Source organism: Melanotaenia boesemani, chromosome 8 (assembly GCF_017639745.1).
Source record: "Melanotaenia boesemani isolate fMelBoe1 chromosome 8, fMelBoe1.pri, whole genome shotgun sequence".
Lineage (NCBI taxonomy): Eukaryota > Metazoa > Chordata > Actinopteri > Atheriniformes > Melanotaeniidae > Melanotaenia > Melanotaenia boesemani.
Genome location: NC_055689.1, coordinates 8,348,938 through 8,376,318, shown reverse-complemented (window position 1 = coordinate 8,376,318; position 27,381 = coordinate 8,348,938). Strand labels below are relative to the sequence as shown.

Genomic DNA, 27,381 nt, shown 5'->3' with positions numbered 1-27,381 from the left:
GTGATCACGGAAATGAAAGGTATCCAACCATAATGGTCCATTTTTAAGCAAAAGGAAGACTGAAGGGCTTGTTCACAAGTAGTAACAAAAACTTATTTTTTTTATGTCAGCACTGTGCATGCACTCAATAGTAATAACTGAAATCATTATAATTCATTGTATTTATACTAGTATTAACTTCTGGATTTCATGCTTAGGTAAGCAGACTCCCCGGTTATTCTTTAAGACCCACTCCGTAATTTTTTTACATTAAAACTTTGCTTTCTGGACTCGTTTCATGGCACAATGACATTTATTGCGTTTCTGAAGCCGTTGCTGCACAGCAGTGTCCCACGGCTGAGAAACTGCATTAAGCAACATTTTCATTGCGGTCGCCTCGGTTACGGTGCAGCTGAGTTTCGCTTTGCACATGCGTCACATGCTAGCAAGCAGATGTAAACAAAACCAGCTATTTTAAATCTGTACCGTGGCACATTCAATAATGTCTTAGAAGACATTATCGGAGGAAGAGAGCAAACAACAGAGACAAGAGTCAACCTAAGACTTTTTACTGATAGGAGAGAGCTCACAGTACAGGTAGGATGCAAGATTGGAGCCGTATTAGGGAACATGCAAAAGTTAAGTAGTGCATCTTTAAAGCAGCGATCACCAACTTCAGACCTGGAGGACTACTGTCCTGCAGGTTTGAGATGTTTCACTGCTTCAGCACACATGATTCAAATTAAATGGTTCTCCAATGAGTTCTGCACAAGCCTCTTAATGACCCATTTAATTGAGCCAGGTGTGTTGGAGCAGGGAAACATATATAACATATGTTTACATAACATATGTAACACCACATATGTTTCCAACATTAAAACTCTGTGCTTCCGACTTATTTTGATGGCACAATGACATTCAGTATGCACATTACTGGATCTGTTGCTACCCTGCAGCGTCCCAAGGCTGAGAAACAGCACCGTTTCCAGCCAGGAGCATCATTTGACAGCTCTGTTTTACTTTATACTATCAGCACACCGGCTGTTTTGAATGTGCACTATGGCTGATTCATCAAAGAAACCTAAGTGACAGAGCAAGAGACAAGACAAGAGTTAACATCGGACAATGCATTCAGTCAAGTTCACTTTATATTTATCCTAACTCCAGTAGTTTTCAAGCAAAACCTTCTTGATGTCCTTTCATGGGGAATAATGATTACTCCTCAAGATTAACAAAATAATATAATTATTTGTTTTGCTACTGGTCACAAAAATAGCTCCATAGACAAATAAACTGTTTTCATGAAAGTTAATGGAAACAGATGCTGAGTCACATTTACAGCTTGAATACACCAAACCTATGTGAAGGACCAGCAGCAACAAAAAGCTTCCTGTTGGGCCTCACCAGCATCTAAACAAACTAAATAGTGCATGAGCACACTGCAAATACAGCTTTCAAGTCATGCTCTGAATGAACTGAACACTACATGAAGACAGTGTAGAAAGGGGTGGCCGTATGTAAATAGTAAAATAAGGAAAACAGCAGTGTGTGTAGTTTGTTTTCAGCTCATGATTATAAACTGTATTAAAATAACATTTCTTTGACTACTTGAAGCTCTTTTACAGTACAAACTACATTCACCCGTTCATACGCACATGTTCCCGCACATTTTAACATCTCGGGGTAGCTGGAGGAACGATCCCTAGACCCTTCGATCAGTAGACGACAGCTCATCGCTCAATGTGCCCATGTTGCTGCTTGTTATGGAGGAATGATGATGTAAAATTTATGTAAAAAAGTTATGCTGCGTTCCCGTTATCTTGGAATTCTGAGCGCCCAAGAATATGCAACGTCATTACCAGGTAGTCAACGTTCCAGCTGCACCAACTCGAAAAGAAGAGAAACAAACAAGCCAATTTGTGAGCAACTACAACGCAAACAAACCCCCCGTAACAACATAAATATCAATAACTGTTGATGCTGCTTACACTAGAAACTTAGCGGTCATAAAATAGATTATAAAGGTTTTTTTTTTTTTTTTTTTTTAACTTGTTCTGTCCAGCATGGTAGCAAACAGAATGATGGTCTTTCTGCTGTGTTGTGCTGAACAAATTTGCTCTGCCAAGAGGAGCTTTAAAGCTCCTCTTTGTAATCTCATTTTTTAAATTTCTTTATATTATTTTATCTTATTTATTTGGTGTTATGGAATTAATGTAATCTTGGTAGACCTGACAGAAAAAAAAGACAGTAATGGAGAGATATAAAAATGAAAGTGGAAAAAAGGAAGAGGAAAGGATTTTATAAAGTACTTTAATAAAGACAACAATGTACTACAAGTAGTACTGGGTGCAGCCATCTTTAAATCCTCTGAAAGTTACGAGTTCATCATTCGGAAAAACAAGATCACTTCGTCATTTCTGGCAAAAATTCCTCAGAATTCTGGTACAAATGGAAAGCACGATTAGCCTCTTCCTTTCTGTCCTTTCTACTGCTCGCCATCTCACAGTCATTCACTGCGTTGAACAGCCAATCAGAATCAACGCTTTCTCTAACAGACCCAACACCGATTCTATAAGTAGAATCAGCTGAAATATCACGAGTCACAAACCAAGAATGCAAGAGAGAACTTCTGAAAACCCACAAAAATATACAACCAAGTTTGAGTCTGGTCTCAACCACTTATGTTTAAAGTAACTTATTACTAAAGTAACTACTGTGAAATGGATTCAGTCAGGAGCTGTGTTTACAGACAGTATTCAGATATACAGCAGGTTTCTGTTTATTATTCACATTTGGAAGAAATAAATAAGAAAATGTAAATAGAAAAAGTAAATATTTAATGTTTATGTTTGCTGGAGGTTGTTTTGTGACGTCCCAGCTGTTCCCAGTCTAAACCAGCAAACAATAAACATGACTGACCAATGTCTTCATAAATATAATATCCCAGATATTCCCAGTAAGCAAAATAATCCCCCAAAGACCATCTTTTCATTTTCCTCATTTTCTACTGTCTGGCATCACAAAACAATATTTTTATTCTTGTGGCAACATATCTGATCAGATGTATTTATTTATTTTCTGGTATCATTGTTTTGCCCGTGAATGGAAACCATCTGCTTGCACTTTCAGTTCCTGCTTCATTTCATTCTTGTTGTTTTTTTTTTTTTTTTATACGCACGCATTCAATTTTATTGAGTAAGATTTCATTGCTCTAAATGTAAAATTGCTTACAAACATAGAGACCATAATTGCTGAATTAGGCTAAAACAGAAGCTCAGAGTGATACTAAACGAACAGTAATTTGGGGACACAAAGAGTCGGGTCTTTCAAGGTAAGCTGAGCCAAATAAGTTAAATCTGTGAAAAGACCTTGTTTTCCCTTACCACTATTTTATCCTTCAGGTTCTGATGAAAGCCTGTTGTAACTATTTGTCTGAAAGTGGTCTGAAAGTCCAAACCATTAAAAAAAAAAGAAGCAACGTTTACACACTAATCTGATCCAGACTAGGTTAGACTATTTGGTCTGGAAGACATGTCACATCTAAATCTTTGATTCAGATAAAGAAAAAAGGTCTTAGAAACCATAACTTTTCTACCTGTTTTTTTAGATAATTGCTTTGTTACTCTCTTACCACACTCACAAAGTCACACAGGACAATGTATGCTTAGTGCTCGTTGTGCATCAGCTCTCCGGTCGATGTAGGCTGAAGGCCTATTTCTCCAACAATGGCACATCACCGTGCCAACAGAAGCTGTGCCAACCGCAGTGCCAGCCTGGCACAGCCCCTGTGTTAGCAGTGGATGATTCAAGGGCATCGAAGCACAATGCGTGTTGGGAGGGGAAGGGGTTGGTTTATAGATGGCAGTGGCAGGATTCCCATCACCATTACCTTTAAAACAGCCTGTCATTCATCGCTCTCTGCAACTTCTCCTCCTCTCGTTCTGTTGGCCTGAGAGACGTATTAACAATCCATCTCCTGAAGATTTGCTTTGAATGCACAGAAGCTCCAGTCATGCTTTACTGTTCTGTATTTATTCGCAAAGTACATAAAATAAAAGCATTAAATATTTTACCAGAGGTCTTCTTCAAGGGTGGGCTCTGAACAGTGAGCGTTTGCAGCGTTCTCATTAAGGATTGATGATCCAGAAGAGATAATGACATCTTTGTTGATTTGTTAAATTGCCTACCATTTCACATGTTAAATTAATGTTGTAATGAGTGAATAAGGGCCATGCATCATTTTAATTTTTAACCACCTCCAGCTTAACATTTATGATCCCTGTCTCCTTGCCTTGCAGAGCTCCAAGCAACTGACTGTGATGGGCTGTCAAACTGCATTTGAAATACTCTACCAAAGAATAATGTCCACTTCTGACCTACTGTGAAGAACAATATTTGATTCGATCAATGTTGCAGATCTCCCCCGCGGGGAACTGCTGCTGAGCAATAGGTGAACCCTCAGAAAAGAGCAACGGTGGACCATGTGATACTTGACCTTCACAGAGAGAACTCAGGTACACTCCAGAGGATGTCAAATCTGATCTGAAGCCACCCTCGAGAGGATTGCCCAGCTCACGTTTTGGTCGCCTTTTCTTGTTTTGTTTAGCACTACTCAAAAGACAATGGGCCAGCAGTGACAGAACATAGTTACCAATGCTGGATCTTCATTTATTGAGGAGTACCAGACATCTCAGCATGGAATTAAAAGAGATTTTCCTCATCAGAGAGCGACTGTGAGAAACACAGGAGAGTGGGGGGGCTGTGATTTGGACACTGGGAGCTGGGAGGATTAGCTAGTGTGCTGCTAACCCATGGTGGATCTGCTGTGAGCAGGACAAGGGACTCAGCAGTGGAGGATGTCAGCAGAGGCCGAGCTCCAGTCGGGTGTCAAAACCAGCCAGCGAAAGGAGTCCAGGAGGATCAAAGGTATGTCAGCTTCAAACCAATCACGCTGTCACAACATAAAATATGATTTCATCATAAATGCGTGTTTAATATCAGGCTCAAATGTTCTTGAGTTTGTGGCCTGAGTCTAATGTTTAATATTTTAAAAGAAAAACATGTCAGGGAGAAAAATAAAAGTGGCAGCTTTCTTATGTTTTTGAAGGCAGTGAACATAACTCTGAGCCTTGTTTGGAAGGAGAGGAATAAAACTCGACAACATGAAGAGAAGCTTTGCACAGTCAGGCCTGCCGACATGTACCACGTCTCATCTCAGGAATCTAGATGTAGTAACATCTATTCAATGTAGCCCCAGGGATTGGTAGACGTGGACAGGGTAATTCACACACTGTAGCATTGACAAACAGCATAAGTGATGTAATAGGATGAAGCATTCTCACTGGGAGATTGAATTGGGATTGAATCGACTGAGAGCAGGAATAAAGAGGACATAAAGGGGAAGAGAAAATGGGATTTAATGGGAGGCTGACAGAAGTGAGTCTTCCTGTTTGCCCATCCCCTCTTCATCCCTCATCTCTCCACCTATGAAAATAAAAACCAGTACAGTAAATCTGGCTTCTGCCGGCTTGCTGTGATGAGGCCACGAGGCCAGGTCCTCGGTGGCTCTTCCACTGGCTCCGTCGGATTGTTCTGATAAATGGCCTGACTGGAGGAGGGCTCATTGATTTGAGCTAAGTGGAGGGGGAGAGCAGGGCGAAGGGCAGTTACTGCGCTGCCAGACGGCTCATCAGTGGGTGCTATCAGCACATACTATCAGTCCATGACTTTAACATGTTAATCACGTGCTACTGGGACCATTATCACAATCGGTGAAGAAGCTTTTTAGATCCATATAAATGGAAATTGGGCAACATAAAAGCATGCAGACGGTCTTGTGGTGAAGCCAGCGGTGGTTTCAGCTGGTTATTAGGTGAAGGACACGATCGAGCTTCAGGCTGATGATAGTATTTTCATGGAAATGCTGCCCTTCAATTTTATTATATTTCCACTTGTTGTGGGTCAAGTCATTTTACTTCATTTATTTTTTATTTTATTTTATTTTTTGCTCCTGTGCGAAACGTGTAACATTTGTTTAATAAATGCTATTAAGATAAGTTATTACAATTCTTATTACTATTATTAGTAATACACAGTTTGCCTCTGGAGCAAAGAAATATCATGCTTCTGACACGAAGGAAGTTGGGAATTTGTTTAAAACTTTTGGGATGTTTCATTATAATATTGATGCATATTTAGCATACTGTATATTGAAATTCAAGTCATTCAAGTCCAACAATGGCACAAAGGTAAGTGGTGAACAGCCAGATGTTAAAACAAAAAATAAATAAGGTTGCCCAAAATTGCAATATAATACATTTTAGATTTATGCAAAAAGGCCTTTTTCAGGGAACAGTGGGTTAAAAACTTAAATCTATTCAATATTCAAAAGGTGGTGCTACCAATTCCCACAGGTGTCCAAAACTTTCTTAATTAGTTACAACTCCCTTTGGTCTATTACTAAAGAACAGTGGTGGTTCTGGTTTGTTATTGAGCCCTGGGTGAATGGCCTGCTTCCATGTGTGTGTGAATGTGTGTGTGCAAAAACCCACCTAAAGTGAGCCTTACAAAGGAGGCGTCATCCAAACAGTCATCAGAAATTACATGAGTATGAGAATGTAGACAGCTGCTCATGGCTGATGGCAGAAAGAATTACAAAATATATGTTAGAAGGGCCTTTTAATTAGGATACAATTGTATCACACTGAATGTGTAATAATAACCCAACTGAAATCAAAATGGTATTATGGACGTTTTATTGAACTTTCAGATTTCACAACATGCTTAACAGTTAACACCCTCCAAATTATTAAAAAAAAGTTATGTATATAGATAACAAAACTTTAGTATATATTAAATGTTATTTGTATGAGTGCAGCCCATAGTGTAGCATTGAAATTCTCTTTTTCTAAGCAGAAGTTAATCAAACATCTAGGCTGATATTTAAGCTGGATTTATACTCGTGGCATGGCAGGGCCGGCGTAGCTGAGGCTGGTAAAATATGCTCTCGCGCTTGAGCGTAGGCTTACCACGTTGAGTAGCAGTTTGTCTTCCAAATCTGGAGGTGGCAGTATCGACCGGTATCAACTGGTAAACTCAAACTATTTCAATGGTTCACTTTAGTGTGATATCCTTCATATTAATGCCTGTTCGTTTTTTTTTTTTGTTTGTTTTTTTTTAATTAATTTAGTTGCATTTAAATGTTCGAGGACACCATTTTGCTGCTTTTGTTTGTTTTAACGTTGCAGGGTCTGTGTGTGGAAGGCTGCTGATATGCTGTACAATGTTTATTAATTAGATATGATCTGGATGTTGCAATGGTTAGCACCATCCCCAGTTCAAATCTCATCTGGAAATTTCTGTGTGGAGTTGCATATTCTTTATAAATGCCTGTGTGGGTTTGTACTGGGACTCCAGCTTCTTCTTAGTCCAAAAACAGACATGTTATGTTTAACTTACTATACATGTGAGAGTGCATAGTTTGTTTCCACAAAGGAATGAAACCTCTCATCTTATGGCAGCGAAGACAGACTCTGCTTCCTTCTGCCATCCCGAACAGGAAGTATTGAAATTGAATAAATCATTTTTTGTAAAGAGTTAAAAGAAAAAAACCAAACCTGAACAGGATATCATTCATTTGCTCAAATTCACTTAATATTCCATTTAATACCGAGCAAAGAAGAAATGAAGTTAAATCTTTAAATGTCTGGTCTAATACATTCACATGTTAAATATTTTAGCTCAGATCAAAAGTTCTGTTGGAATAAGATCAGAGTTCTGTTGGGATTTTACTCAAACAAGCAAGTACATACTGTTGAAATCCCCTCTTTCAATCTTCACTTCTAAGACTAGAATTTCTTTTGATAGAATTTTACTATTTGGCTTTGATGGCATTTCTTTAACTCCATCACTAACAATAAGGTTCAGTATAAAGCAGGAGAAATTTGACCTAAAAACCTAAACATTCAAATTAAGTTTCTTAAAATATTTAGACGACAGTGTAACATTGAGGACTCAGAAATTAAGCCACAACTCAGGGGAAAGCGTTTAAAGGGAATATGTTTATTGAAGAGAAGTCCAGGTAATTGCTCTGGTCAAGAAACACACCACTTGTAGTTCTCCAGCGATGCGAGACAGGTAGGGATGCGACACTGTCAGAGAGAGCAATGGTTGGCAGAGGACTCTGGGGGTGACAGTTTCAAAATCTCATTCCTACGTGATCTGGCTGTGGATACTTTCCAGTACTCGTCTGTATAGTGTGACACCAGTAGCGTAACAGACACTGACAACAGCAGCTGTCAGAGATGAAAGCAGGAGAAGGAATCCAGAATCCCAGCTAGAATTTGGGACACTAAAAAACTTCACAGTTAAAGCCCCAATTCAAAAGTCCAGATACATGGTTAAACAGGCAGACAAGCAGGCAGATGTCAGGACGCTTAACAAGAGGATTAGGCAAGAATCAGTGGTCAAAAATCAGAGCGTGGGTCGATGTCCTGGTATCCAGAAATCAGAAGAGATCAGTCGTGGGCAAGGGTGAGAACAATCGAGTAATGTGAACTTGGTTGGCAACTTGAAATAAACAAGAGTAAGGAAAGACCACTGCACATCTACTGGCAATAGTCTGGCAAAGAGGCAGAGACTGGAAAGAGCTAAACTATTAGTCAAAGCCCAGGTGGACTAAAAAAAGGCTGAGTTTCAGCATGAAAAAACATGGTGAGAGAATTTCAAGGGAAAACATATAGACATGGCATGGTAATAATGTTAACCGTGACAGGAGCGGGAACGGAACAGGAGCAAGGCTTGGCGTGGGCGGTGTCAGTGGCATGAACCAGAGCTGGGGTGCTGGCAGTGTGGACCCGGGCTAGGATGCAAGTGCCATGGACCCGGGCTGGGACGCCGCGGCATGGACCGTGGAGCTGGCAGCGGCACAGTAGACACAGGCTGTGGAGCTGAAGATGGCACAGGAGACCACACTGGAGACACAGGTTGAGTTGCTGGAGATGAAACTGGAGGCGTGGGCCGGGACACTGGAGACAGAGGTTCGGAGGATTTCCCCAAACCCTGACACCTCTTCTCGAGCATCTCCTCTGTTTTGGCAGCTTTGGAGAAGTACCCTGGTTAACCCCCTTGGAGGCTGGATGAGAGGGGTCAAACTGGACCCCCTTGGTGAATGCCACATCAGAGCACACAAAGACATGATAGCTGGGCCATCTGGGTGGAGGTGTCCTGTAAGCCAGCCTGGTTCCTGGAAAGATGACTGCTCAGGATAATCCACCAACTCTGGCTCTAGCCCAAGGAGCATTCCCACCAGTTCAGATGTCATGCACTCTGGACCATTTAGCTTATGGCGCCTGGCCCTTCCCTTTGTGGACTTTCTGGGAGGTCACTTGGTGGTCACTGGGTCTGGTTCTTCAACGGTCGTGAAACTCTTTGCTACCTCTCGGTAAAGATAGTCAAACAATGTAATTGTTTCATTTGCTGGTCCATGGTTGGTCAGATCATTCTGTCATGATTTGAGGAGGAAGTGGACCCAAATGCAGGATGGAGAAGGCTTGAGGCAGGAATAAAAGTTTTAATGAAGAATCACTGAAGAACTCACATGGACGTAACAGGAGACAAGACAGGGAAACACAACAGATGATCTGACAAAGGAAAACTGAAACCAAGGACACTGACGAACTAAAAAGGAACAGGGGAAGTGAATTTACTAAACCAGGTGAGCTGATGAACAGGAAGCAAAACAGAATGCAATACACAAGGGGAGTGAACCACAAAACAAAACAGGAAACCAGACAAGACAATTAATCCATAGGAGAGTAAAACTGAACCAAAAACACACAGAACATGACACTGACCATTTCAGATTAAATGTGTGAATGCACAAATTGTACACCACTAAAAAGAAATAAAGGTCAGTCAATCACACTTCTGTGAAATTAAACTGTCCACTTAGGAAGCAACACTGATTGTCAATCAATTTCACATGCTGTTGAGCAAATGGAATAGACAACAGGTGGAAATTATAGGCAATTATAAAGACACCCATAATAAAGGAGTGGTTCTGCAGGTGGTGACCACAGACCGCTTCTCAGTTCCAATGCGTTCTGGCTGATGTTTTGGTCACTTTTGAATGCTGGCGGTGCTTTCACTTTAGTGGTTGCATGAGACGGAGTCTACAACCTACACAGGTGGCTCAGGTAGTGCAGCTCATCTAGGATGACACATCAATGTGAGCGTAGTGTCCAGAGCATGGAGGCACTACCAGGAGACAGGCCAGTACATCAGGAGATGTGGAGGAGGCCGTAGGAGGGCAACAACCCAGCAGCAGGACCGCTACCTCCACCTTTGTGCATGGAGGAACAGGAGGAGCACTGCCACAGCATTGCAAAATGACCTCCAGCAGGCCACAAATATGCATGTGTCTGCTCAAACGATCAGAAACAGACTCCATGAGGGTGGTGTGAGGGCCCAACGTCCACAGGTGGGGGTTGTGCTTACAGCCCAACACCGTGCAGGACGTTTGGCATTTGCCAGAGAACACCAAGATTGGCAGCTTGGCCACTGGCACCCTGTGCTCTTCACAGATGAAAGCAGGTTCACACTGAGCACATGTAACAGATGTGACAGAGTCTGGAGACGCCGTGGAGAACGTTCTGCTGCCTGCAACATCCTCCAGCATGACCAGTTTGGCAGTGGGTCAGTAATGGTGTGCGGTGGCTTTTTTTGGGGGGGGCTGCACAGCCCTCCATGTGCTCGCCAGAGGTAGCCTGACTGCCATTAGGTACCGAGATCCTCAGACCCCTTGTGAGACCATATGCTGGTGCGGCTGGTACTGGGTTCCTCCTAATGCAAGACAATGCTAGACCTCATGTGGCTGGAGTGTGTCAGCAGTTCCTGCAAGACAAAGACATTGATGATATGGACTGGCCCGCCCGTTCCCCAGACCTGAATCCAAATAAGCACATCTGGGACCTTAATGTCTTGCTCCATCCACCAAAGCCACGTTGCACCAAAGACTGTTCAGGAGTTGGCGGATGCTTTAGTCCAGGTCTGGGAGGAGATCTCTCAGGAGACCATCCACCACCTCATCAGGAGCATGCCCAGATGTTGTTGGGAGGTCATACAAACACGTGGAGGCCACACACACTACTGAGCCTCATTTTGACTGGTTTTAAGGACATTACATCAAAGTTGGATCAGTGTGTTTTTCCACTTTAATTTTGAGTGTTACTCCAAATCCAAACCTCCATGGGTTAATAAATCTGATTTCCATTGATAATTTTTGTGTGATTTTGTTGTCAGCACATTCAACTATGTAAAGAACAAAGTGTGTAATAAGAATATTTCATTCATTCAGCTGTAGGATGTGTTATTTTAGTGTTCCTTTTATTCTTTTGAACAGTGTATAATTTAACAATAGCCAACTGGAAAACTTCAATACTTGCCCCGCAGACCGGTGGTGTAACTTCATCCCACAGGTAAGAGCCGTTCATGTTTATGAGACTGGTTTCATAACCGGCCAAAATCCTTCAATCCCCAACTCACTCATAAAAACGTGAGATGAATGCAGGTCATGTAAAGTTATTATGGACATTCTGGCTTGAATTTTTCTTTTGGGACTGTCACAGCACTTTTTGTTGCTTTCACAAGTTCATGGGGGTAAAAAAAAACCTGACTGCAGACATGTAAAGTTAAAGCTAGAGGAGAGTGTTAGCCATGTAAAGCTAAAGCTCTCATCTACCCCTCCACAGAATTGCTTTACATGCATGACTTTGCTCAATCACCATAGCAACTGTTGCTCTCCCAATGTAATCTGTGTAAAAAAAAATATTCATTTTGAAAGGACAGACATGCAGTGGAAATGATGTCTTATATTGAGGACATATTGAAGAAATATGAAGTTGTAGAAGTGAGCAGGTTTTATATGTTAGCCCTTTTGATGCTGCCTGTTCATGATGGGTCTAAAGCACCTGCTGTGGATATGGTTAAATGGTAATTTACAGAGGCAGAATGAGGGGTTGTAGTTTATATCTCTAAAAAAGGAAGTGAGCACAATATTTAATGCCCATGTGGTGCAAGGTAAATTTATTTGTATAATACTTCACAGCATTTCATGTACAAGACAATTCAAAGTTACATAAAACATTAAAGGCATTGCAGCAGGGTGCAGAAGAAGCATTTAAAAAGTGCATGAAAAAATATAAAGAAAGAAAAACTAATATTAAACATAATTAGAAGGGTATGTAAAATAGTAAAATTCTCTTAAAATAATGTAAAATAACTTTTCCATGTTTAGTTTGGACTCTGGTCTCGACTAACTGACCTGTGTCCTTGGATCTAAGTGCTCTGGTAGGTATATATTTACTGAACATATAACCGATGTATACTGGCCTAAACCGTTCCGAGACTTCTAGACTATCAGTCTGGTTTTAAAATCTATTCTGTGACTTACTGGAAATCAGCAAGGACGAGCCAACGCAGCTATGTTGTCTTGCCTCTGATTAGGCCTACAATCTCACCCCCCATTATTCCAGCCCTAAACATCCCTCCACCACCACCTTGCTGATGTGGCAGCCTTGTTGGGACATGTTAACCATCCACCAACCATCCAGAACTCCATCTGGACCATCCAGTGTAGCATGATACTGATACAATGATCTTGCTTAAGATTTCCTGAAATCCGTTTTCAATCCTTTCACAAGGCATTAAACTATTTCAAGCTTTTCATTTGCAAAGTCTCTTCTTTCTCCCCAGACTGCATGGAAATACAACTTGCTTAATAATGTGGAACAACCCCCTTTAAGTAGTTTCCCCTCATTTAAGCTCACCTGGGAAAGTATTTATCAAACCTCTGTGAGATTGTTATCAGTGATCTAAACAGAGGAGAAACAACACAACCTAAACGCTTAATTATTGGTCTGAAATTTTAATTCAGAATCCTTTAGAACACAGTGTACACTGATGATGGTCACATCATCCTTCATTAACACAAAAACTGCTTTAACAACCAGATACTATACCAAAGCTGTGATACTTTATCTCGTGCCAAAGTCTGGGACTTTAACATCAGTGCTGAATATGAATATCAGCTGTGTTGTAAACGCATATCTGTGTGTTTGCTGAGGCTTATAAAAGTTATTTTGTGCAAATGCGGGAGGCAGATGGTGGGGACAGATTTGCTTCTCCCAGACATCCATTTTCTTTACCGCTTCTTTAAATCAACACCACTTCCCCTGCACTGACACCTTGTGGTTTCATGTTAAGGGATGCACCATACATAGATACACAAATAAATGACTCCTGTTCCATATTTCATATATGTAAAATAGTATAAAATGTGTACAGCATGCTGGTATATGGGGGTTATTAACAGTAAGAGAAAAGCAGACACACATACACTCTCAGAAAGGTTCAAAGGTTAAGCTACCTCTATGCCCAGATCCCCCAACAAAAAAGTTTCTTCTCGCCAAGCCTTTATATCTGGAGGGGCACTTCTGACTCTCCATCTGTTGCCATCTGTGCATTTACTGTCCCCATTCTAGTGAGGCAAGAAGATGAATTCAAGGCTCTGCATCAGAGACAAGCCCTGAAACAGTATGGAGCAGGACAAACAGTAATTGTTCTCTCCATGGTCCTGGTATATAGCCTGTGAGTCAGGTGGGAGGTTATGGTGTTTGACTTGAATCCCTCTGACATCTTGGCTCTTTGTTCTCAGCTTCGGTTTAGAAGATTTCTGGATGTTTTGCTTTTTAAGACTATGCCTCTCTGTGAGACTGATTGGAAATGACTGAAAAGGGATTATTAGGGAATAAAGAAATGAAAAGGATATGCCAAATGTCCGCATTTTAAACCCAGGACCTCAGACCACCAGGTCTCCCTAATGGCTAGCATGTTGTGCTGTGTGTTAGATACACAGCAGACCAAACTTCAGGCAACCTGCTGTCAGACAGATTATGAGTCTCTGGCTTATGGGCCAAAATCATTTTAAGGGTTATTCAGCATTGAGTAATTGTGGATCCACAAAGCCAGAGGAATATGTGTCACCGCCGCTCACACACACACACACACACACACACACACACACCTTCCTCTGCTTGTTTCTCCTCTCCCGCAGTGTGTAACAACATGAAACAGCATGCCCCACAGCTCTTTAGTTTTCAAATACAGCACACTTGCTCATCTTGATCTGGACCCAGAGCACGTAGCATACGAGTTATGACACTGAGTCAAGACTCTCGTTCTGTATGCAAGGCCTTCTTTGCTTAAACCTCTAAATCTCTCCTGAAGTGTTATTTGAGGGAAATAGTAGGCTGTATGTAAAGAAACAAATGGCACAGAACATCTGGTTAGAGCTCATCTGAGAGACTTGTGCTGAATTGGACTGATTGTGTTTAAAATGCAACTGGAGCAGCATGCATTTTACATTAGTGAATGAGTCAGTAAGATCAGGGTGGAATACATAATGTTGTGTGAACTCACTTTAGCTGCTACAAGAGGATTGGTTTTAAACAATGATAATTATCACAGCGGTCCACCCTTTTCACCCTTCTGGGTTTCTTTTTTTGGGAGCAAAACAGCACCCATGTGCCTACTGGTCTTCTTTTTTTAAGAGTTTTTTTTAATTTATTTATTATTATTATTTAAATCTGAAAATGGCTGCTGTGTGCATGCTAGCTTGTTTAATGTTCAGAAGTGTGCAGCAGCTCAATAGAAGAGTCATTATCCACTGGCAGAGAAACAAGTCTGAATGAGACCCAGATTTGATATTCACTTGCTTAGAGACTTTAATGACTAGAGCTTCGTCAAGCCCTCCCCCCTTTAGAGAATTGTGCCCTCATGAATAAGTGAGAGGGTTGCATTGCCAAGACAAGCACTTGTATTTGAACAAGTTTTTTTTTCTCCATTTGCCTAAGCTTATTAATTTTTTTTCTATGTTCCTTTTTTTATCTTTTTGATTTTCATTTGGAAACTGCATGGATGGGGCGAAGAGATACCAGTTTGGTTGGTAGTAGCGTGGCTGGCGAAACCTTTTTTTCTGGGTGGAATAAGCTCATTTGGGGGTAATATGGTGTTGGAACACAGCCTGACAGTCTCTGTTAGGGATGTTATACCTTGTCGTCTTTATTTGCACAGCCTCTTAAGTGTGCCACTAACTGATGTACTGGCTGGTCTCGTGACCTAGATTTGAGTGAGGAAGGAGCCTGAAAACTGGTGAAATTCTCCAAGGTGTCGGTAACCTTGATTTGTGTAAATGCACCAAGAGCCTGTTTTTGTGTGTGTGTGTTTGACTGACAAACCCTGCACAGATCATATAGGCACTGCGTGCAGTTTTAGAGATAGTGCTTGAGGCTCGCATCCACATAATCAAAACGGTACGTCGTCAGACAGCACGGAGACAAAATGAGAAAGGTGTGAGTGTCAAGGAGATGTCAGCGCGGCTGCAAAGACAGAATAATCAGCTACAAGGAGGGGGGAGGGAGAAGGGGAGAGGATGACAGAGTAAAGCCTGAGGCCATCCAGACACACACTTGTGACATCCCCACCCCTCCAACCAACCTCCCACCACCTTCCTGCCACCACCCAACATCCATCACACAAGGGGGGGCTTTGGTGGATTGTAGGTGAGCGCTGGACCGAGAGGAGTCCTCTCAATGGAAGCCATTCAAGCTAGTTTCACACCACCAATAGCACCCATGGGAACTGCAGGCATTGGTGCAAGAGTAGAGTAATCACCCTAAAATCTCCTATCCTTGTTTTGTTTGTTGAATTGCCCACAATGCATTATGATAGGAACGGTGTCATCAATGTTCTAGTTGTTTTCTCATGTAGTCCACCAGCTTTACCCAACTTCGTTTCCAATTTCAAGCTCAATTTTTTTCTCTCTTTGCTCACTGCTGCTAATTTGCTATTCATTCTCCATTTCTCACTCCATAAATATTTATACAGAAGCACACAATCACTGACACATACACACACACACACACACACACACACACACACTCTTCAAGCAGGGATTGATACTAAAGTTGGAAAATTGAGTTGAAATCACATCTCCTCATTTCCTGTGAGTTAGTTTTTTTTTTTGTTGTTTTTTTTTTCCTAAATCTTGTACTCACTTTTTTTTTCACTCTTTCACCGCAGGTCAGGACCGCACTGAGGCGGGGCTTATCAAGCGTTTCCGCGGAGATGGCGTACGCTACAAGGCCAAGCTGATCGGGATTGATGAGGTGACAGCGGCGCGTGGGGACAAGTTGTGCCAGGACTCCATGATGAAGCTGAAGGTGCAGATATTAAGCTTTCTCTCATCATCTCAGTCTGATTTGGAAAAGCCATGGTCTTGCATGACTGCTTGTCTTTTGAGTGAGTCATGGTAGCTGTCCTCTCCTGTGTGTGACTCACTGATGCTCTGTTTGAACTGACCAGATGGAACAAATGAAAGTCCAGCCATGTTATTCTATAGTCACTCATGTAAAGAAAAAAAAAAAAAAAGCTGCTCTAAGATTGGTTTTACGTTATGAGCTAAATGGCAACACCTCATTATTTCAATCTTCCTCTAATTGCCTGCTTTATATTTACTCTCAAATCTCTCTCCATTTATTCACACAGCTTTTTAACCTCAGAGGCAAACTGGCTTCTTATTCTGAGACTCTTTAAGCTGTATATCACTTAAGAAGAAAATTGAATCCACCTCCCCCAAACTTTACCCCCAATTAGCCTGTCTTCTCTCTGTTTGCTCGTGTCACTCACAGTCTATTTTTACAGCAAAGTTTGTGATGTTTCACTTGTGGCACACATGCCAGCTACGATAACATGACCTAGAAAAATTACAGCCAGCCTTCTTTAAGAATTTTGCATGTAAATTAGGTCACATTTAGCCCCACAGTGAAGCGCGAAGTCAGAAAATAATCTGGATACTGGGGATTGTGGATGAGCTCACAGTAAATGTTTGTACTTTGATACAGATAATTCACCTATTTACAGGATTTCTTACTCTTGTGCTTTGAGAAGTGTGTCACAATGATTCCCACAACATCCATGCCAGACAATCACTTTTATTTGTATTTTTCCACATGTATTAAACCTTATTTATATACAGTACTTGCACATTTGGTGGCACACTAAAGATATTGTAATGGAATAAAATTAATTTGCTATATATGTGAATACATCACTAACAAAATTCACATAAAATCTAAAACTATTTGGAAAAATGCATCTTTATATTTTCCATATGTGTGTTTGTGGTAGGAATTGGATAATGTTTGACTCTTTTGGGGCTGGAATCTACTTGGTGTGAAAGCAAGCGTATACATCAACGTTCTGCTACCTCTTTGTATATACTTGCTGCAAACGACAGAAGGACGGCGCAGCAAACACGCTCAATACTGAAGGTCACCACTAGGGGCAGTACACAGCACTTGGACTTTGAAACAGTGAAAAGGTCAATCTATCAGTCACATTGTATTTCCAGGGCATCAACCCTCAAAATGCTTCCAATTTGTTGCCAGCTGTTCCTTAACACCAGCTTAGGTGGAACGAGAGTACTGTGCAAAGGGGAGGAAAAATCATACACATGGCAGAAGTTGCAAACAAGGTCTGAGAGATGGTCTTTAAAACTGTCCGCCTTTGCATTTACCTTGGACCTGTTGTGTTCATGCTCTTGTTGGCAAGAGTGCAACTAGCATTCAAGTCAATATTGCTACTTGCGCACATGACACGAATGCTAGGAATGCATGGCAGCCATGATACATTCGCGTTGAAAGCAAGTATATCCCAGCTCTTACAATGGTTTATACACATGCACAGAGCGCTGGATCGATCTCAAGATGTTCTGAAAACAGTTACATGTGCAAACTAGTGCTGAGTGGTATGACCATTACTATATATCACAGCATTTTCCATTTTATGCCAATTTCATGGTATTTGCTGGAATTTTTTCCATGCATGACTGGACGTAAGCACATTTTCTACAGCCTGAGATAAGAATTCATGCGACAGATTGGCTAATAGCCAGTTCCATTATCACGAGAACTCTTCTTCAATTTCTTTCTCCACAGTACTTAGCAGAATCATTTCTTTGGCTATTTGGATTGTGGGGGCGTTGTTTATCTCAACCCACCTCTGGGGTTTTTGTTGTAGAAAGTACACCTAGCAAACATGTCTATAATTCACATCTGACACAGGTGTTCTCCAGCTTCTTCAGTTTTTCTTGATGATGTGGAGGATGCTGATCTTAATTTCTTACATTCTTGGTACTCCAAAGCATGTTTGCAGCTAAGGGGGTGCAGCAAACTGCTCGTGTTGCTCTGGCAACAACTTTATAGTTGTTTGGTCCACATCTGACCTTTTAAAACCAAAGTATCTCCATACAACTGACAACTGAACTACTTATTTTCAAAGTTCTTCCGTGTCATCATGTTCCACAAGATATACCACAGCTTAACTTTCTGAACTTTCTCCATCCATTTTCACTGCTCAGTGTCTCCAATAACACATTAGCTCTGCTGCATGCATGTCGAGCAACACAGCAGTGAAAAAGTTCCCACTCACGTTCCAAACAATGTTTAAGCTCTTCAAACCAGTGTTGGGGTGTAAGACAAATACATAATATTACAAAAACAAAATCCACTTGTCAGTATGAACCACTTTACCACCCAGCACTAGTGTAAATGCTAACTTACATTTGCTACCAATTTCTTTCAAAGATTTTCCATGCAAACTCTTGCATTTTCCAAACGTGCAGATAGTTTAAAAAAGCTTAATTCACTTAAATTTATTTTATCTTTTTATCTTCTTTTGGTATGAAGGGGAGTGGTAGCCTAGTGGTTACAGAGGTGGGCTCGGGTCTGGAGAACCTTGGTTCAAGTCCCTGGGCTGGCAACTAAGTTAAAACCACTGTGGACCCCTGAGAGAGGTCCTCAACCTCTAACTTCTCCCTGTGCGCTGAAATCTGGCACTGCACCTAGCAACTAGGATGGGTTAAATGCAGAGAATTTCCCAGCTTGGGATTACACTACATGATTACAGTAATCTTAAAGCAATTTTAAAGAAACTGCCCAGTCCAATAATGTTCCAGTTTAATCATATACACTGTAATGCAGTTATAATCCAACTGTTATTCATCCAATTTATTATAACTAGGTTCATATTTGCACCTCATCTGACCTACTGATGTTTTGGAGATTTCCTTCATCAGGAGTCCGCTCTGTAGAACATGTCAGCACACCTGAAAAACCTCCTGATAAAACGAAAGTAGCAGCAAATATTGTGGAAGAATTGCTTAGCGAGTTGACTGAGTTTGTGTGTTGGTTTGCAATTAATTGATATAAATTAATTGATTATATTAGAATAAGTGGTATAGAAAATGAATGAATGAATACATAATTGACAGTAATCAAATACAAATTATTTTTCATTTAATTTAATTTGAATTTAACTGGTGATAGTTGCTATAATTGTCCTTTCTGCTGACCAGTAATAAAGTATTAATATCAACACAACAAGCAGCCTGACTTTATTTCTGACCAGTTAGAAAGACAAGACAGTGATTTCCACAGTGCAGCCGACTTTTACATCATGTTTTGTCTCCACTCGACAAACCCTTGCCTGCAGCCCCTCTATCACATTTCCAGCTGTGTGAGAGTATTTCTCCTCAAGAAAGTCTCCCACTGTGAAAGGCTTGTCTGAACAACAACTCATATAAAAAAGACTGGACCACACTGTCCTTGTATCCTTCTGAATGTCTCCAGTGGTCATGTGTGAAAGCAGCTTTAGCCTGTAGACGAGTCAGTAGTCATTTAAAGAAGCTTTTCATGGTATAAACTATAAAGAAATGACTGAAGCTTAGCATCCCAGTAAAAAAGTAAGCAATAACATCTATATGTGCATGCGGAAGACATAATAAATTAGTGTCCTGATGGTTGTTTTTAATATTAATACGTTCTTGTACAATTTCTGTCTTGTTTGCATTTTTAACCTTAACAGTGAAACACCTGTCGCTACAGATGAATGAAGTTCTACTTAGGATCAATCAAAAGTGTCGGATCCTAGTGAACCGATGCTTTTCTTTTATAGCCACCCATTTTCTGTGCTAGCAGAAATAAATGCAGTAGCATTTGAAAGATCACATTTAGACCTCCCCTGGTCACTGGTGCCACAGTTGTTATACCCCACTTTATTCCTGTATTTACTTAACTGGGCTGCCTTTCTTGACATTTTTCCATAGGGCTCACCCATTCTTCTTGTACTGCATTGTTTAATTTCCTCCAAAAATAAGCTGAAAGAGGGAGAGAGGAAACAAGACATGCCGTCTGTAAAGTAAACGTCTTTCCAATCACACACAATAAGCCAGGAAGATATGATGCTACTTGATAGTAACTCATATTAGCATTTTGGACCAGTAGCTGTACAGCAAACAGTAAATCCAGTAATCACATATGGTTTTTTTTCTTTTTTTTTTTTAATATATCTTATAAGAAAGATTCAGATTCACTGTACCTGTCATTTCCCTGGATTTTGCAGACACAGAAGAAAAAAAAAAAGTGTTTCTCATCTGCTTAGTGCAATGCAATAAAAAAAAGGCACGAATAAATAAATAAATACAAAGACTGTCAATATCCTAAAACAGATCTAACAGCAACATTCAAAAACAGTAAGGGGGTAGCAGGTTTCCAGTGGAACAGAGTGTGAGACGATATTGTTGGCACACATTTTTAAACCTTGGATCACCATTACACTTTGTTTGTCAGCAGTTCAAATTTTGAGAGTTTTGTGAAAAGATTTTCAGGTTTTTCATAAATATTGGAAATATTTACATTGGAAATATAGGCTAAAGATTACAATGTTTTTATTTTTAATTGGAATTTCAGTAAATCAAATCTGTTCCTGATCAGGTGAATGTCTGCAACTCTACAGTCTTTCTGACTGGTTGCCGCTCTGCGGGTAAGGACCCTGAACAATAAAGCATGAACTCTCAGAAACAAGGATGAAATGATGCAAACTCCTTTTATAGTGTAATAAAATCATATGACTTATGGAGCTTTCTGTGTATCTGTATGTAGCAAATGGACGAATCCCTGTCAAAAATTTGCATAAACTTCCTAAATATCTTCCCACGAATTCTCCTGGAGCTTAAACGAGTGGGAAGCCCCACAGAAGAGGCGGTATAGCTAGAAGGCAAGCCTTCTCATCACCCAAATAATGTTTCCAAGAAAACAACTTTTCCACTGCCTGGTTCAGATATCAGCAGGCCCTCCTTCTAACTGCAGCAGTCACAAGACACTAGCCAGCTACTGTCAATGTGGAGGTCGATAGAGACCTGCTGTTGCCTGGACAGGGGACAGAGGAGGGGACGGGTCTCTATTGATCTCTTTCAAACTGCCATCAGGACTAATCATCCAAATGGAGAAGCTGATTGTGGATTGACAACATCCATCAGCTCTCACGCTTAGCTGCCTCGTTCTCACTTACTTCATGTCTCTCTTGCTTTTTCTGCTATTTATCCTTCTTTTTTATGTTTTCCCTGGAGTTTTATTCTTTCAGCATCTCCTTTTCCCCTATGAATACACTCTATATTTATGTGTTTTATAAGTGGATCTCTTCTTCTTTAAAATCCCCAGCTAGATGGCATTTAATACTATAACAGAAAAGTTTTAAAGAGACTGTAGAGTGATGTAAAAGAGGCTGACCGCTTGTTATTAGCACTGAACCTGCAGTTTTATCAGACATACTCGGCAAAGAAGGCAAGCCTTTCTTCTTTTATCTTCTTTCCTCTTTTTTCTCTCAGGCATCATTCCATGAAAGACATGTCAAGCACACAGGTCGCATCAAGCAGAAACACGGTGGAAATTTTAATTGTTTCCTTTATCGGAGCTGAGCGTATAAGAAAAAGAAGCTGCTGAGATCCATGGGAAAAAACACACTTCAAAGGCTTTGAGTGGTTGTTCAGTCAGCACTATGTGAAGTTGCCAGAGCGAGCTGGTCGGTCAGCAGCGCGATCTAGTCTGTCAGCAAGTCTAACCTTATTGTAGTTAGCTAGCACTTGAGTTTTGTCACGTTGAAGAGCAGTAGACCTACTTCCAGAGGAAAAAAAGTGGCTGTGATAAGAAGACTCATTCCACAAGTCAATGTGTGAATTCCTCTGAGACTGAAGCTTCATGTAAAGGCACATGAATGAACAATCTACCCTATTCTACCTTATGTAACTCCTGTCAACCTCCTGTCAACCTACCCACCTTCTCCAACCTCTCTTACCGTCACACTCACCTGAACTACAACAATCAAGTCTTTCATCCTCTTTCATCTCTTTGTGTCATTTCCTTTATTCTCCTGCAGGGAATGGCTTCCTCCGCACGTTCTAAAGGGGAGCACAAGCAGCGAGTCTTCTTGACAGTGTCATTTGGCGGGATCAAGATCTACTGTGAAAGATCAGGGGTGAGTAACATGTCAACGAGCAGGCCAGCGGCAGCTGGGAGCCTACAGCGTAGGACATCCAGAGGGCACGTGTCCGTACGGCTCAGTTCACAACAGCTGCTGGGGCCGCCATCTTAGACGTCGGATTGGTTCACATGTCGGTGCAACTGCAGTACCATCCTGTTTCTATCACCTGACCTAAAATTTGAAAGTTTTTTATCAAATATTAATTGAAATCAAGCAATCACACATTTTCCACAGGCAGGTTTGGCCTTTAGCTCATAATGATGAAAGCTGACAGCGTTAAATTATGAGTCTCCCATTTGATATTTGACCCTAAGTCAAGTGCTTTAACATATATCCTAGTGTGATTGAGTTATGCTGCAGGACCTACTTAGGATCAGTCAGACCTGTCTGTCCTAATGTGAGCAGTGTTATGGTGATGTTTTGAGACTAGGCTGATTCCTACATCCCGGCTTCCAGCTGCCCCTCCCCCTCCCCGGCGTGCTCAGAGGCTCACAGTTCCATTACGGGATGATCAAGGGGCTCGGGTTCGCCCCCGTCCTGCGGCATAGTGTTGGCTAGATAGGCCCACTCTGCTCATCAGTGCTAACCGCTAATTAGCACTCAGTTCCACCCCTTAATGATCATTGCTGCTAATGCTAATTACAGCATGGCTCCACCTCAGCTGTCGTTTGTGCTAAAATGATAATTATGCAACAGCATTTGTCCCACGGTTGCCAACTTCAGCCCGACCACCAGCAGTCTATACAGCGCCCCCCCCCCCCCTTTTGACTTAAATGTTTGACTTCAGTGTGCCTCTTTTCAGATCGACTGTGGTGATAATGTTGTCTTACCCCTGCGATGAAAAAGAGCATTAAGCCTCCCGCCATGACCTACCAGCTCCCCAGCTTTTGACAAGCTCATTTGTTGTTGCAGAAATCATGCCCCCTTAATGCTTTTCATTTTATTTACTGATTACAGGCAGTAAATAACCCTCCACACTTAATATCTGTCGAGTTACTTTGGTGGAAATGAGGATCAGTCCAGTGCAGGCTTCGTCAGCAAGCATGTAGATGGAGGTACTTTATGCAAAGCTAGCGTGATTCTCTGCTGAACTGAGCAGACTAGTCATATTAGTTTTGTATTTTATATTAATCTGAGGCATTACCAGTGACAGTCCCTGCTAAAAATCGGTAAATATTCAAATGAAAGCTCCTCCCCGGTGCTTAAGCTTATCTATGCTAATAGAGGAGCAGCAGGTGGGTGTGCCTAAATGACAGCTGAATTATTCACTTTTGTATGGATGAGTGTCTTTTTTGTCACCAACTCTTTAAGGAAAACAAATGTAGGAAAAAGGAGCATATCTTACTAATTCAGTTATTCTCCCGCTCACAGCACAAAACAAGCATCATGCACTGGATTATATCCTCGTTGACAGGCGGCGTGTTTCTGTTGCAGCTATAGTATCAGTGACATATTGTATAAAAGAGATTTGAACATGCTTGAATCTTCTCTCCTCTTTCATGGTGGTTGGTTGCATTTGGCTCAACCATATGCAAATATGTTTAAAGTGGGTTTGACCTACTTTGTGTGCCAGCACAGTGAACAGCAGTGTGTCGTATTTAGAAAAAGCTGAATATCAGATCCAACAAGATCATGTTTTGTATTTTGCATGCGTTGCCTGATGTCACCTCTATTTTTCTTTTTTTCATAGGTTCTTCTGCATCATCACTCAGTCCATGAGATCAGCTACATTGCCAAGGATACCAGGGACCACCGGGCCTTTGGCTATGTCTGTGGGAAGGAGGGCCACCACAGATTTGTGGCCGTCAAGACGGCACAGTCTGTAAGCATTCCTTAACAAAACAGGGATAAAAACAAAAGCAAAAAAGAAAAAAACAAACAATTTTTTGGATGTAAATTGTGGATGCAAAAGAGGAAAAGGAAATGTTTCTTTATCTCCTTGATGTGCTTCCATACAAAATGCTGAGTTTCTTCAAGGATCTTATCCTTGCTGATCAGTGTCTGAAAAAAACAAAATAATTCACATAAACTGACATACATTCTCGTTCTATCCTGTAGGTTTCTTGTTCTAAGAGTAGAGACCTGAGAGCTGCAATATTTTTATCTTTGAAACTGGCGTTTTAATGTAACATGGCACATGCAGCATGTTTCACATTAGCAGATGCTCTCAGCCCAATGGGTGTGTTTTCAGAGAGTAAACTTACTTGGACAGTGAGTGGAGATGTTTTCAGTGTTTGTGTGTTGCACGGAAACTAGAGGGAGGGTCAACGACACCAACACAAACACCTAAAATCTATGCTATCTACCTATGCTAAAATACATATACAATTCTATTTCCTATATCACAATTAGTCTGTTTTAACCCTTCAGTTTTATTTTCATACATATAATTTAATAAACAGGATATAAATCTCAGCAACTTTAAAATCAGCTTTGCCAAATCACAGAACTCTGCAGCTATAACATTGTTTACCCACTACAGCATCACAATAATGACTAATTAATTCTCATTAAGTTCTCAAACTTTCATCAGCGTTGTACCCTCTACAGAATAACGTTTAATCCAAGTATCCCCTAAACCAGAGGTGACAATTTACATTTTAGTTCTGGGGCCACATTCAATCCATTTTGATCTCCAGCGGGCCAGTAATAATAACCTAATAATACCCTGTAAATGTTGAGATTATTTTTAACCTTTGTTTTAGAGCAAAGACATAATCATTATCATTATGTTAACATTTAATGAACTATCCTTTTATGAACAACCTGAAATTTCTGGAGGAAAATAAGTGTAGTTTCAACAATATTTTGCCTCAGTTACACTTTTACATTATTATTGTTGAATCAATACAATGTTGTGTTTATACCCCTTAATTGTAGCTGAGCTGATACTGTGTTCTTTGGCATCTTTACTTATTTTTTTTCTATCTCTTTCCAATTCACGTCTCCAGGCTGAGCCTCTCATCTTTGACTTACGTGACCTCTTCACACTCATCTATGACATTAAACAGCGGGAGGAGATGGAGAAAAAGGCCCAGAAGGACAAACAGTGTGAGCAGGCAGTCTACCAGGTAGGACTCTGAGCCAATTCTTCGTGTTTATATTATTTATTTTCTAATGGTTTCATTATTCATTTGGAGGCGAGATCACACCATGCAATTCAGCCAGGAATTCATTCACACCTCAGTTATATTAACATTTTGTTGTTACTATCTTGTGTTCGTCTGCACCATTGATTTCTGTTCTGAACATCTATGATTTAATGAAATTTAAATAGATTTAGATGTTTCTTTGTTTTGTTTTGTTTTGTTTTGTTTTTTTCCACAACAGTTGGATACGTGTGCCAGGACATTTGTGTTGGTATGCCTGTGATATACTAAATCCTGATTCCTTAAAAAAGCAGTGTGTCTGTAACTATTAAATGATAAGATGGAGATATATACATTTTTGTTTTTTTTATCTTCTTTTTATTTATTTTCTAATGAATGACTGAAAAACAATTTGTCGTCTGCCCTCTGTTCTTCAAACACAGACCATCCTTGAAGATGAAGTGGATGATCCAGTTTACCAGGTAGGTCTCTGGACACTCAGAGAAGGAACGAAACACTGCTGGCTTTGATGCTTTTCTAGCTTTACTGGTTTTACTCTTAAAGACTGGAATTAAGAGGGAAATTAATTGAAAAAATCCATTTAATCCTTAATTTATGTTTCTTTTCTAGCCGCTAAGCTGCTTGAATTAATGATTCATATTATTGCACCATTTCAGTAATATAAAGTACCATCCTAGTGGGCAGTTTTGTTCAACCATTCAATCATTTTGCCAGTGCAGTGTTGTAAAATCATATTTTTGAGTGGATCTGTGTCTGTTCTGATTTCTTCCAAAGACATGACCCCAACCCCCCACCACCCCAAACTGAATGTTACCCCCCCCACACACACAGACACCTTTTTTGCCCTGCATTTATTTGGCTGAACATGTTTTATGTTTCTGTTTGCTCACACTGAATACAGACAACACTAACTCTTGCTCTGAATACTATGTTTAGTGGTACGTCCAACTGCCTCCCAGACCACCTCTGTTCTTTGCTCTTGAAGTGTATTTTACATAACGTCATTCCATTTGTAATTTTCAGTTTTTGTTAATGTTGGTTGACAAAACTCCAGACTGTGGCCGAAAAATTTAATGAGTTGTTTGGCTTTTTGGGAAATGTGTATATTTTTGACAGTTAGATGAGAGGAGCAAAACCGCGTTATGTGTGTATGTTACATTTTCAATTGGAGCCAGGAACCTAGGAGTTTAGCTTAGCTTAACATAAAAACTCAGCTTTGCTGTTATTCAAAGGCAGCCTAAAGGGGAACCCTAAATCTCCTGCACTTGTATAATTAGTTTTTTAACTGATTCTGGAAAAAGAAAATTGTTAAATGATCTATAAAAATAATAAATTTGTTCACTTTTGCACCTTAATTTGTACACACCTTATACAAGTAAAAGAAAATATCATTAAGGGCTAACACTTATGGCATTTGCTGTTAACTAACATTTACTCATACCCAACTAGCTGCTAATGAAGTATTAGCTAGCTGTAGACATTACCATGCAACTATAACAAAGTTATGAGCTAGCTAAATATTTAGCTAACATTTAGCTGCTAGCACTAGCACCTAGCACGCTACACTTTTTATTCAGCAGCTAAACATATCTCCCAAAATGTCAAACTCTTTGATTCTGTTTAATTTAACATGCAGAAATGATTCTTTTTTTTTTACATAGACTATGAAATGATGACATATATGAATTCTCAAAGTTCTTTAGCAAATACTAAGCTTTAGGTGGAGTGTCAAATGCTGAGGTTGAAGAATGACCTTAGGCTAAAACCTCCACCTTGCCTTGAACTATTGCCTGACTTGTTATACTTGTGCTCTTTCCTCTTCCCACCCCACTTTTTTTCTTCCTCTTGTCAAATC

At 40.5% G+C, this 27,381-nt stretch overlaps 1 protein-coding gene across 1 annotated transcript in view; it reads left to right on the top strand.

The window, feature by feature from the left end:
* The window catches only part of LOC121644329 (complement component C8 beta chain-like), a 71,234-nt gene that overhangs the window by 19,060 nt on the left and 24,793 nt on the right, over positions 1 to 27,381 (top strand). Inside the window, exons 2-7 of the mRNA XM_041992205.1 lie at positions 4,278 to 4,905; positions 16,120 to 16,259; positions 22,312 to 22,410; positions 24,107 to 24,238; positions 25,368 to 25,487; positions 25,949 to 25,987. Of these exons, the coding sequence (XP_041848139.1) occupies positions 4,836 to 4,905; positions 16,120 to 16,259; positions 22,312 to 22,410; positions 24,107 to 24,238; positions 25,368 to 25,487; positions 25,949 to 25,987 (600 nt within the window). The 5' untranslated portion in view covers positions 4,278 to 4,835. The remainder of the gene's footprint in view (positions 1 to 4,277; positions 4,906 to 16,119; positions 16,260 to 22,311; positions 22,411 to 24,106; positions 24,239 to 25,367; positions 25,488 to 25,948; positions 25,988 to 27,381) is intronic.